The sequence below is a fragment of the Moschus berezovskii genome, chromosome 22 (genome assembly GCF_049115385.1).
Source record: "Moschus berezovskii isolate FMDL1 chromosome 22, NW_MosBer_1.0, whole genome shotgun sequence".
Lineage (NCBI taxonomy): Eukaryota > Metazoa > Chordata > Mammalia > Artiodactyla > Moschidae > Moschus > Moschus berezovskii.
The window spans coordinates 47,963,543-47,977,292 of record NC_142481.1 but is presented as its reverse complement, the minus strand read 5'-3'; the positions used below and the strand labels follow the sequence as shown (position 1 = coordinate 47,977,292).

Below are 13,750 nucleotides of genomic sequence, written 5' to 3'. Positions count from 1 at the left end.
CTCCCTGGAAATTTAATATTAAATTAAACTTAAGTTTTTTTAGGTATAATAAATACATTGTAATTATGTATTTTTTAAACATCTTTATTTTTTAGAAGTATATACATAAATATTTATAGATTAAAAAATGTCAGGGGAGGGAGTGAGAGAGGGAAATGAAGGAAAAGTTGTGAAGGAAATAAGACTGGCCAAGAGTTGCTGAGTTTAGTTGGTATATTACATGCAAATTCATAGTCCCATATGCTCCACCTTTCCATATGTTAAAATTTTTCCATAATAAAAGTAAAAAAAAATATTACTGCTGCCGATTTACCTTATTCAACTTATGGAAAATGTTTGTCGTAAGATCCAAAAAACAAATCCAGTCCTCACTGTCAAACCAATCTCCAAATGAAGGTTAGTTTGTGTTAAGAGTTTGATCTCTTTTTTTCAATTAAAACAAATGTGTTAACAAGTGTTTCAAGGAATAATATAAAAACTGCTGAGAAAAGTACACATTATATATTACAGGAAAGATTACTAAAAGCAGTCAAGATTAAAACAAGGTAATTTTGATAAAACTGATTTCACAATTTTCATAACAGGTTATAAGAATAAGATAGTAAAGTAACATGCTGTTTATCTTTAATGAACTTAAAGCAATGCAATGTGAAGTACAGCTAAAATAATTTATAATACAGTAAGTATGATAAAAATGTATTAGTCGATTAAATGTATGTGAATATTGAACTCTGGAATCTGGCTTTTGGAGTAATTAAATAAAAGTAGGGATTGTGGGCAGGAGGAGAAGGGGACAACAGAGAATGAGATGGCTGGATGGCATCACCGACTCGATGGACATGAGTTTGAGTGAACTCCGGGAGTTGGTGATGGACAGGGAGGCCTGGCTTGCTGTGATTCGTGGGGTCGCAAGGAGTCGGACACGACTGAGCGACTGAACTGAATCATAAAAATGAGAAATAATACCATTTCTTTCTTATTTCTTTAGACATACCACATTTCCCCCTATGACTTTAATAAGGGAAAAAGGTATGCACTACAAAAAATTATTTCACTCATGGAACCAACATGTAAGTTTATTTTCTATCAATACGAGAAAGAAAAGAATAAACATTTCATAAGACAAAATAAGATATTTGACTTTAAATGGAATTTTCTTGATATGATTTGATAAAATAGATTTTAGCTATGTTATAAAAATGCATACCAAAAATGAAATAAATTATGTAAAAGTTTTATCCATAGGTTTAGTGGTCCTTGAGAATATTCCAGTCACACCTGAAACAATCATTGTCATGATCCAAAACTACATTGGCATGAAAAGTACCTTCTTTCCATTTAATTATGTGTCTTAGGGACAAAGTACTAAGAAATAGCTAAAAGGTTGGCTTGTTGAAATTGGTGTTTCTTATGGATACTCTTTGTTATGCTCTCCCAGGACCCTCTCTCAGTAATTGCTAGATTCTTTGACAGCAGTCAGGGAATGGAGGAGGCCAAGTTATTTAACAAAAGCTGTCATTACTCCCACAACCCTTCTCTAGCACACCTGAGTTCCGAACATCTTAAATGTGGATCAAAGTGCTCTTTTTGCTGCCAAGCTTCATCTGAAGGTATTATGAAAGAGAAAAACCTGGAGATTCTATTAGTTTACTGTATCTGTGTTTGGTGCCCTATGGGTTTTTACTCCACTGGAAATGTTCCATTTGTGAGACTGAGGAAGGGTAAGGAATATGGTGTGCTAAGTCATTTCAGTCATGTCTGACTCTTTGTGACCCTATGGACTGTAGTCAGCCAGACTCCTCTGACCATGGGATTCTCCAGGCAAGAATATTGGAGTGGGTTGCCATGCCCTCCTCCGTGGGATCTTCCCAATCCAGGGATTGAATCCATGTCTCCTGAGGTTCCTGCATTGTAGGTGGATTCTCTGCTGCTGAGTCACTGGGAAGCCTCAAGGAATACGGCATTCTTATATGAAGGAGAAGAAAGTTACAGTGATAATGGGTACATACTCAGGCTCATCAATTTTAGGTAGGAGTACCTATGAAACCTGAGGATCTAGCTGCTTAAATGATCTGTGTTTGCACATTCCTTTGCAAGTCTTCACTTATTGTAAAGTAAATAAACACAGCCCACTATTCTGTGTTTCCAAAGATGGCCACATTATTTCCTATCCCATATACTCCTGTACATTTCAATTAAGACATCTCACATCAACAGGGAGAGTCCATAATCCTCAAATTCCCTAGAATATTAGCTAGTTCTTTGATTAGAATGCAGCAGTGATGCTGTTTTACTGCTAGGACTGGGCTTTAAAGAGATCTCCAGCTTCTGTCTGCTGCTGCTGCTGCGTCACTTCAGTCGTGTCCGACTCTGTGTGACCCCATAGACAGAAGCCCACCAGGGTCCCCCGTCCCTGGGATTCTCCAGGCAAGAACACTGAGTGGGTTGCCATTTCCTTCTCCAATGTGTGAAAGTGAAAAGTGAAAGTGAAGTCGCTCAGTCGGGTCCGACCCTTAGCGACCCCACGGACTACAGCCTACCAGGCTCCTCCATCCATGGGATTTTATAGGCAAGAGTACTGGAATGGCTTGCCATTGCCTTTGTATTGTTCCTTCTTGGAAAACAACCACTATGCTATGAGTAATTCTGAGCTAACCATGTTGGCGCACCACCAAGGCCCCCTGTGACTAGAACAATGGTAATGGCTGTACATAATTGAAGGAAAGAACACAATCTTGGAAGACCAAGATTCAAATGCCAGATCTGCCATTCATTTATATATTGCAATGGTCACTTAACCTTTAAATTACCTGGCTCCTTGAGAGCCTCTTGAGCTACAGAGCTATCTGTTTGAGAAAAACATGAGATAATTCATGCAAACTGCCAACTCCAGAGTTACTAAGTAGTTATTTAAAAATCCAAATAGGCTTGTTTGAGATTTTCTTTCTTCTCATCGTTCCCCATCCAACCCCAAGCCTTAAAGAGCACAATAAGTTGTACAACCTGAAGTATGCCTCCTCAGGAGGGGCATGGTGAGCAGTTGGATACATGAGAGAAGAGTGGGAAGAGAAGCATCTCTGGAGAACGAATTACTCTGGCAAATAGTTGATGGGTTATTCATTCACTCTTGGACCTCTATTAGAATCAAAGGTGTGGGACAGACCAGATAAATCTTGAGGACCTCTAAGAAACAGCATCTTACATTCGTAAAAGAGAATGTGGAGATTTCTTTGAGTCATATCCTTACTTTGTCCAAAAGTTCCTACCTCCATAGGGTAATACTATACCTGAGAGAAATCCTAGGTCAGGGAGACAGAAGAGTTGGAAGTCTGAGGAGAACCACAGGCTCCCATCTCCACTCAGGACTACTATGGAACTTAGGGAACTGCATGTAGCTCAGAGCCGAGGCCTCCAGACTGTTAAAAACCCAAGTATCTGTAGAGCATTTTCAACAGCATATACATTCTTAAATCATGCAAGAGGATGCTAATGAAAGAGGACTTAACCTGCAGTTTCAGGAATTACAAATTATTTTGATTCATTTTACTCTAAATTAAAATGATAATATATACCAAGCTTACTCAAAATTTGCTCTATATATAAGCTGCTCTAACTGTGCTTGTTACATATGCAAAAAGTAATAAGTAAAAGAAAATGCTTTCATTTCAAAGAAGGAAACAAATTTTTTGATATATACTAATAGAAATATGTTGAATTCAAAACACTTTTAAATTCATCAATATTCATGAAGAACTATTATTGTTGAATTTACTCACACAGAAACTCAAAAGAAGCTCTTTTTCTGAAATATTACTACAAAGGAAACACATCTAAAAAATGTAACATTTAACTAAAAACACCGAGTAAATTTTAAGACTAACATCTTAAATTCACTTAGAAAAAATCAAAAGTTCACTTACACACAACACTGCCAACCAGAACATAAAACAAAGCAGTATGATAAATCACCAGGGAATCAGGGGTCATTTAACTGACTCCTCAAAGCTTCTGATAGGACTCCAGGAAATAAAATTATGAATCCTTGAGTAACATGTCACTGGAAATAATGACAGCATGTACAATTCTAAGGCATCAGGCTAAAGCTTTTCACTATTTCTGTGGCTTAATTTTGAGGGAAAAAAAAAAGGTCTAGAAGAGAAAAGAGAGAATTAGTGAATTCATCTCCAATAGCACAGTTTCTTTAGGAAGAGAAAAGTTAGAAAACTGATGCTCTGTTTCTATGCAAGTACCAATAAAAACCTTATTTCTCAAGTCCTAATAGATTTCAACAACAATGTTCAAAATACATACGGTGTATAAGGTGAGAAAGAGAAGGGGCTGGTAGGGGAATTCTAGGAAAATATGAATCATCTCAGAGCTAGCTTTTCTGTTAAGATTATGAGTACTAATGCTGATAATAAAGTTAAAAGCTCTCGTGAGAGCTTTTACTTGTTTTCCTTTTGTGTTATAAATCTCTTAATTTTCATATTTTTTCTAAATAATAGATTTACATGAAAAATATTATTTCATTAAGATAAATATTGGCAGTATTTTCTATAATGCTCCAGCAAGCAAATAAAATCAGCAGTAAAAATGAATGCTGATTTAATAAATCAGTCATTGATTATAATGTGAGAAGTTTATATGGTTACATACAAAAAAGGGATTTCTGAATTGAGATTAAACACCTATATTTAAATAGAAGATAGTGTTTTCTGCTAATGGAGGAAAAATATCCACCCATAACTAAGTTAAAAATATTCATTCAAAATATTCAAGCAGATGCTTGTGAAGTAAAGAGTATGGCAAAAGTTTGTCACATACCTACATTAATATTCCCAGGTGTACACCTTGGGCCTGACCCAGTATTATGTTTGAATTCTGTATATGAATCATAGAAAATCTGAACAGACCAACATTACATTTGGCTTTGATTAAAATTACAGGTACAAGTGTTTTCACGTCAGTACTAAAAACAATATTCTGAACGTTTATGCAACATCAGTTTCAAATACCCTTTTACAGAAAATGCTCATTAACGATAACTTCACATCATTGCAAAAGCTGCTCTAACACTTAATAGCTAGGTGTTATTTCTAAATAATGCGGCACATTATTACATTATTTCAAGTCATTATGAAGTGAGGTGGAGGTGCAAACTGAAGCCTCACCTTTGCACATTTAACACACTTCAATGATTTCTGGCATCTCAGCAGATTTAGCACCATTTCTGTCCTTATCAGATAACTCCAGTGTACCAAGTAAAAGGGATTCTTCTACCTATCTCTGTTGCTGGCTTAGACTGACCACCTGCACCCTTACTCCAGATCACGTTAGTTTTACCTGTGGGGAGTCTCCTTTTTCCATGTTCCATGCCTGTACTGGGCCACTTACAGCCGTGGGCTTTTCAGCATAATCCCATGGGAATACTTAGCACTCTATTCAAAGATCATTGCAAAATTTTCCAGAAAGTTTAGGTTTGAGTCAAATTTGATTAAGATAATCTTGGGGTCAGGCATAAATAAGCACAATATTTAAAAAGGAAAAGGTAGATTTGATTTCTTGATAGATAGGAATGCACTGCCAAACCGAAGTCACACAAATAGTCCAAAATGTTAATACCGATGGCTTTTCAACTTATGCACCTAATCACATGTCTGTAACTTATATAATGGATATGACTAAATACATTTATCTTATTTTAGTAACATATTAATGCTTGCCCCAATAGAAAAATCTTCAGCTTTCTTTTGTCTAAATCATGATAATGCTAGCTACAGTCATCCTAACAATGCTCTTGACAGAAATTCTTTGCTGCCAATTTACGTAACTTCATTTTAAAAGGTCATATCAGGACAAATCTTGGATACAAACTTGTTATGTATAATAGGGTTAGCCACTATTGTTTAATCTGTAACTGAAGTTTAAATGATAAATATCTTGAAACAGCAGAGTACTACTCCAGTATACTGTAGTATATCAGAATATAATGTATAAAAAATAAAAGTGAATATATTTTCAGGCAGAGTAAGTTTTTAAAGAAGCATCAGAGGATCAAAAAACTCTCATCTAGAGTTCAGAACAAATAGATAATTTATGACGTTATCACAGAATATCTAGGTAGTTATTTTTTTCTAGACAGTTGTCATTTTTCAATTATCTACAATAGCTGTTTCATAAGTTTAAACTTCATAAGGTCAAGCCACATTATATTAAAGATATTCCAAGTATTTCTGTCACTAAAATGGAGATTATCATAAAATAACAGAGATTACCATACAATAAACCGGACCAGAAATCACAACCACATTCTCAATCACACGTCTACCCAAGGTAAACAAGCAAGGGAGTGGCCTGTGACTTCCCACACCACATCCACACTCAATGCCTCTCAGACATGGCTGCAGAGGCAAAGCAAGATCTACATCCAGTTGGTCTCTCAAGCAGTGTGCTCTTCCAGACAGTTGTCAAAGTTTGAGGGGAAAAACGGGTTTTTCATTAAAGAGTCACAGTAAGTCTTTAAAAGGTCACTATGAGTAGCATAAAAACACTCATATTCTTTACTGAGAACTTTAAAAGAAAAGGGATAGAAAATGTGACAGTTTCGCCTCAGAATAGCTCAAATTTTGACAATTTACTCATCTTTGTGCCTGTGAATCACATTTTGAAAGCTAATCATAAAAATACATTACTTCTCCAAAACACAGAAGGAAAATTCATTATATTTATAGTACCTGGGAAGACAAACTGATAAAAATGGTTCCCTGCACTTGCTGGAAAGCGAAAAAAAAAAAACTGCATTTTGTACTCTTAAAATATGTACTTCATCAAATATAGAAAACATTAACCAAGCTGAAGGTACCTCATGAAAAGTATCTTTTCTTGTGTTAGGAGGACAGTTCTTTTCAAATCTAGAGGAACTATAATGGAAATCTTCAGATCACAAGATAACAGGCAGTTTTCCCTAAGAGTGGCATTCTTGGGTATGCACAAGCACACATATTGGTCAAGGACAGAGTATCACGGAAATGTTTCCAGAGCCTAGAGAGAAATGCTTACATTTTCAGGCAATTATTAATTGCTCTTTGAACACAGAAGGAACAAGGCTTATCAGTAAACATATGGGAGTTAACATGAGTAAGGTGGAGAAATCAATCAAGATGGCAGCCATCCATAGGATTCACATTAAATCTTTCCATTTCTAAGAACATCTAATGAACCAATATTTAAATGGGGAATTGCAAAGTTTGTATCTCTAATTTCCAGAGGGATAAAATGATTAAACTGGCTCTACACAGAAACCAGTGGCAGATCAAATCCATACTGTTTGAGGAAACTTATATGTTGACCAAATGTCCTTTTAAAAATTAAGGATTTCCAATAAGATGGGGTTCCCCCCCCAATGGTAAAAGCAATCAGTTCATACAGATACACAGTCCCTCTAGCACCAACATGTACAATTAATTACATGATTATAATCATATTTACTCACTTTCCTAATAGTATCTGTGGCTGGCTGGATTCATTTGTGATACCAAATATATCAGGAATTAAGTCACCATTGAAGCTGAAAAGAAAACATTAAAAACATTAAGCAGGTATTCTATTAAATTCTCACTTCCAATTAAAAAAAAAACTTTGGGTAGGTGTGGTAAACATACAACAGTATCTGTTGCAGTCAATTGAATGTCAGAAGTGACAAGTTTAACTTTTGTTATTGGACCCTCTAGCCACCTCGGCAATAAGAATGTGTTTCAGATGGCTCAGCTCCACAGACAATCAGGCCTGTAAGACACTCTGAGTGTGGGCAAAAGAGCATAGACTATCAGTGATCCACAATGGACATGAAGTATGAGCAAGAAATAAATTTCTGTTGTGAGATTTTGGTGTTTTCCGTAGCCTCTGCATAGTCTAGCCTATCTCTGAGTAATAAGGAGACTGCAATTCAGAATCATGACCCTCCTCCTTAGTCAGATGGGCTCAGGGGAAATAACCCATAAAAGTAATCCCTAAGATGGTGTAAAAATTTCTACTAGCCATTGAATATTGTAACAACAAGGAAAAACACCTTATTATAAAAGAAATCAAGCTGACAACCTTTAAAAGATTAATCCACAGATTAAAGTTCAGACTTCTCATAGCCACTGACCTACTGATGAACAACTATGATTTTAATAACGGTACAAAAGGCAGCACTGGAAGCAAGAATGTGGGTGTACATCGTTTAGTCCCCAAGATAGTATCTATATCATTATCAGAATCCTAACAGCTATCTGAATTAACCTTATGTTGGTACATGAGTCTACTTCGAGGAGATAAATGATAATACTAAGCAGGAGCTGTAAGGGAGGACAAAGTTTTTCCTTAATATAGAAATAGTTCTAAGTCACTGGAGGAAATCCTCTACCCTTCATATCAGCCAATCAAGCACTAACAGTTTTATCCAAAAACAGTTATATTAGTTCTCTGAATAATGACATGTCTAGGATCAATAAAGATCCATCATGGACACATTCAAGGCTATTAAGACAAAACCAAAAAGACAAATCTCTTTCTTTTTCCAAAGTAATGAATTTCATTTTTCTCTTTCTTCCATCATGGCAAGTAAATATCATATAATTAAGAGGGCAGGCCCCTATCAGCTTTAAAGGGGGAATGAATATAGAGCCAACACAACTGAGCAAAGTAGTTTCCTATGTGAAAGATTTTATGTTTGTAAGTTTAAAATCATCCAAAGGGAAGCAAGCACATACTTACTCCATAATTAGTGGTTCATCTTGAAAAGTCCTATTGAGTATGGTCATATTGCTAGGATCTGTAAAAGAAAAGAAAATACATAAATGAACAGGCATTTTATATTATTTTTTATATCTGCACTTAGGGAAGAGAATAATCTTTTATTCTTTCCATGATTCATCTCTAACTAATTCCAACTTTCACCATTAATCACTAATGAGACACTATAACTTAAGTGGACATCAAGTTTGTAAACTATTGGGAAAGTTTATGGGCTTCCCTGATGGCTGAGATAGTAAAGAATCTGTCTGCAATACGGGAGACACAGGTTCACTCCTTGGATATGGAAGATCCCCTGGTGAAGGAATGGCAACTGAGTCCAGTATTCTTGCCTGGAGAAATGCCTGGACAGAGGAGCCTGGCAGGCTACAGTCCATGGGGTCCCAGTGTTGGACATGACTAACAGACAAACACTTTTACTTTCATACTACAGCGAAGATATCAGCATTACAATAACTTCCTTCTGAGTATTCATTCTGAAAATTTCTTACATGAGTCTTCTTTATACAGGGTTTACCACTAGTTCACTTCAGTCGCTCAGTCGTATCCGACTCTTTGTGACCCCATGAATTGCAGCATGCCAGGCCTCCCTGTCCATCACCAACTCCCCGAGTTCACCCAAACTCATGTCCATTGAGTCAGTGGTGCCATCCAGCCATGTCATCCTCTGTCGTCCCGTTCTCCTCCTGCCCCCAATCCCTCCCAGCATCAGGGTCTTTTCCAATGAATCAATTCTTCATATGAGGTGGCCAAAGTATTGGAGTTTCACCTTCAGCATCAGTCCTTCCAATGAATATTCAGGACTGATTTCCTTTAGGATGGACTGGTTGGATCTCCCTGCAGTCCAAGGGACTCTCAAGAGTCTTCTCCAGCACCACAGTTCAAAAGCATCAATTCTTTGGTGCTCAGCCTTCTTTATAGTCCAACTCTCACATCCATACATGACCACTGGAAAAACCATAGCCTTGACTAGACGTACCTTTGCTGGCAAAGTAACGTCTCTGTTTTTTAATATGTTGTCTAGGTTGGTCATAACTTCCCTTCCAAGGAGTAAGCGTCTTTTAATTTCATGGCTGAAATCACCACTGACAAGATTTTGCTGTAAAGAACCCAATATGTGCAAAACTATTTGATTCTAAAATGTCCATGCTCTCCTCTCCTCCTCAGTCCTTGAAATCTGGTTCTATGAACAAAACTGCCCATTTAGGTGTAACTAATTGGTTTTTCAGATAAGATTTGAAGATTCATAGGAAGACAGGGTAGACTGTCTTGCCTGGAGAATCACATGGACAGCAAGCCTAGCGAGCTATAGTCCATAGTGTCGCAAAGAGCTGGACATGACTGAAGCGACTTAGCACACACTCATGGTAGAAAGACTCTCAACCTTTAACCTTTTTGTGCTTTCCTGTACTGGGGAAACCAAGAACAGAAACCAAAATCAGCATTTCTCAGACATCCTTGCAGCTAAGATTCTGAATAACGTGAGCCCTGATAGTTAGATACACTATGGGTTTTGCAAGGCAGGAATGAGGTGAAGGCTGTGTTTCTGCCATTTCTGTCTTAAATGTCTGATCACTGAATTGTAAGTACTGAGGGAGCACCTGTGCAACTGGCTGTTTTCTGATGGTAAAAAGGCACTAGCTTCTTCAAAGGCTTTGAGAATTGTTTCCGAAAGTTCAACTTAGTATGTGTTCTTCAGCCAACCCAATAACTCTGTAAAACACCAAAACCTTTTAATAAATGTCTCTTCCTTAAGCTAACAAGAATGGATTTTGTTCCCTGGAGTTAACTGCAGATCACTTCTAGGTTGAAAAAGGAGAATCAGAAAATAGACTTTTAAAAAGATTTTGAGAGACAATTACTGACACACAAGAACTGCATTTTTAAACATTATTTTTGTTACATTTACTTAAGAATACCAGCATGTTTTCCCTTTAATATCCAGTGACAAATATTAAAGACACTTAAAACAAATTCACCTAATGTTTGATTCTGTCCCCAGAAGATAACAGCTCCTAATTCACCATTGGCATGATTTTTGGGAAGATACGTCAGAAGGACATCCATTTGTGAATCTCCATCATAATCCCCTGGGACTACACTGGTTATCAATGTACTGTAATTACTAAACAAACAAACAAACAAACAAACACTTTAATAAACAAACATTCCAGTAGCGCTATAATAGAAAATGACACTTTTATATTTATACTATGCAAAAATATTTTCAATGCAAAATACAAAAATTTACAGAACTGATTAATTTCATCGTCTTCTTTAATAGCTTATCATCCTTCACGTATGCAGGCTTCCTTGGACTATGAAAGAATTCAGGATGAATGTAGAGATCTTAAGAAATGAGAAAAAGCTGAAATATTTATTAAGAGAAAGTGCAGTTCCATGTTTAAGCACTGACTTAGTCCTTTCACCTAGTTCTTTTATCAGAGATACCAGGACCCATGAATGGTGTTTATACAAATGGAGGCTGATTATCAATTGTTAAAGCACCAGTGAGTATCACTGTCATTTTATAAAAGATATTATTTAAAAATTACTTAATTTTGGATTTCAATGCAGATTTGAAACAATCATTTTTTTTCTGAAAGCTTTTCAAGATTCATAATGAAAAATATGTTCCTCTTAACCAAACCTGGCAATAAACTATCAATACATACACACCTAGTTCTACATCTTCAATAATAAAATATTCTAAAATGGTTTATATTAACCCTGAAAATTTTAAAAAAGACATTCTGGAATATGGTCATAATGTTGTCTGAGTGATCCAACCAAAAATTAGGCCTTAAATTCAATTTATATTTAATTCTACTTAAGAACAAATAGCAAGACAGTTTCCAAATAGTCTATGAATAATTATTTTCTAAATGACATCGTGAATATAAAAATTCTGTTAACAGGTTTTACTTACAGAGAAATGAGGAAAATACTGATAATGATAAGATTAAGAAACAAAATATAATAATAGCTTTACTTTAATGCAGCTACTCACTGTGTCTCAGATATTATATCAAGTGCTTAACAGCTATTATTATTAACTGATAATTCCCATTACCTGAAATAGGTATTGTTCTTCTTATTGAATAGACCAAGAAATTGAGGTTTGGAGCAATTAAGTTGCTTTCTGAGTTAAACAGCTACCTAAATGGAATACCTGGAATTCAAATTCGGTTGTGTTGTCCTCTAAAATTGATTCTCACTATGATAAAATACTTTTTGTAATGCCAGTTTCCTCAAAGTATTCTGACAATACTTTAACCTTTCCCTGAGAAACAGCTGGTCTTTAACAATGATGACACAGTGACTGTTCACGCTACCATGTAGCCAGCTGCATGTAAGTGCATCCCCCTGTCGCGCACCTGTGTATGTATGCCTGTGCAGTCATGCACATGCCACACATACTTGGCAGTAATACTTGTTCAAATAAATCCATGATTTGCGCTCAAAAAGTACCTTGAAATAGACAGGAATTCATTACAAAGGACTAGATGGGAATTTATCCTAACCGTTTTATTCCTAAAATTGCCTTGCTTCTTTATGGCTCTAAAAGTAGGAATTTGAACTTTAAAAAATAACAGATTGCGATATGCATTGATCTCTTTTTTCAAAGAACCTACTAAAATGATATGGAATGAATTTTTTTTTTTAAAGCATAACCCTCAAGACAAAGAGACCATGAAAGGACACAGCAGATGGAGAGATGCTAATTGACTTAACAGGGGGCAAGGAAACAAGAGCTGACCCTTGAAGAACACGTGGGGTTAAGGACACTGAGCAGCTGCAGTTGAAAATCCACATATAACTTTACAATTGGTCCTCCACATCCTCAGTTCTGCATTCACAGATTCAACCAACTGTGGACAGCGTAGTATTGCAGTATGTATTTAGTGGAAAAAAATATGTATATAAGTGGACCTATGCGTTTCAGACCCATATCATTCAATGGTCAACTGTATAGCTTACATACACTTTAGCTTGAAGTGCTTAGAGAAAAGGCTCAAGAAGCTTTTTGCTTTGAAGAACCTTTGAAAAGCTTAGAATGTGGAGTCATCAGAAATACCAGATGACAAAAGTAAGGCACAAGGCTGAAAAGAGATTTAACTGAAGGTCTGTGATGGTTCCTTTTCCCTCTTGCTCAGCAAGGCATGAACTAGTTTATTTCTGGGAAGTTTCAGATGTCAGAGATTTAAGTTGCAGGAGGTTGTAATATATTAGTCTAAGGCTAAAAATAGGGAGTTAATGGAAAGTCAACAAAAGGAATAGATGGGCCTTTGATCCCAGCTCTGTCAAATCACTAGGATGCCAGTCAGCCAGGAACATATCCACAGGGCAAGAGACAAGTCCCACCATGCAGAGTTTCCAATGAATTCTTTAGTACTTTATACTTAATAAAGTTTAATAAAGAGCTACTTGCCTTTTAAAGAAAACTGAATATTAAAGACAGCCAAACAAACAGCAATAAAGAATATGAAAAAAACAAACAGATAATAGTGAACAAAACAAAGCTTCAAAACTATACTTAAGGACATAAGAGAAGAAAACATATCCATTAAAAAAAAAAAGAACAGCATGCTAAGACAAAAGAATAATAAAGAGAACAAAGAAACTTCTTGGAGATTAAAAAATACGAGAGATGGCCTTTCCTGGATCCAAGACAGCCCACAGTCTGCCTATGGACTGTGTTCCTCCCTGAATAAACCTTCTTTCAATTCAAATGACAGCTAACATAAAAATATCCAATAAAAGGCCCAAGATAAAATTAAGAATTCCTGGGTGGGGGGCAACCCACAAAATGACAGACACAAGTGAAATAAATAAAGGATGGAGTTAGGCAATCCAATAACCAATTAGTAGGATTTCTTAAAAAGAAAACAAAAATATAATCAGAGAAATAAGAACATTTCAAAAATCCCCCAGGTACAGAAGGCTTGAAGGG

At 36.1% G+C, this 13,750-nt stretch overlaps 1 protein-coding gene across 2 annotated transcripts in view; it reads right to left on the bottom strand.

Annotated features, from left to right (window-relative positions):
* ITFG1 (integrin alpha FG-GAP repeat containing 1) overlaps positions 1-13,750 on the bottom strand; it is a 308,578-nt gene that overhangs the window by 290,843 nt on the left and 3,985 nt on the right. For both annotated transcript variants that reach the window (XM_055412847.2, XM_088830526.1), the window contains exons 3-5: positions 10,776-10,921; positions 8,758-8,815; positions 7,493-7,567 (exon numbers count right to left, since the gene is read on the bottom strand). In XM_055412847.2, the coding sequence (XP_055268822.1) occupies positions 7,493-7,567; positions 8,758-8,815; positions 10,776-10,921 (279 nt within the window). The remainder of the gene's footprint in view (positions 1-7,492; positions 7,568-8,757; positions 8,816-10,775; positions 10,922-13,750) is intronic.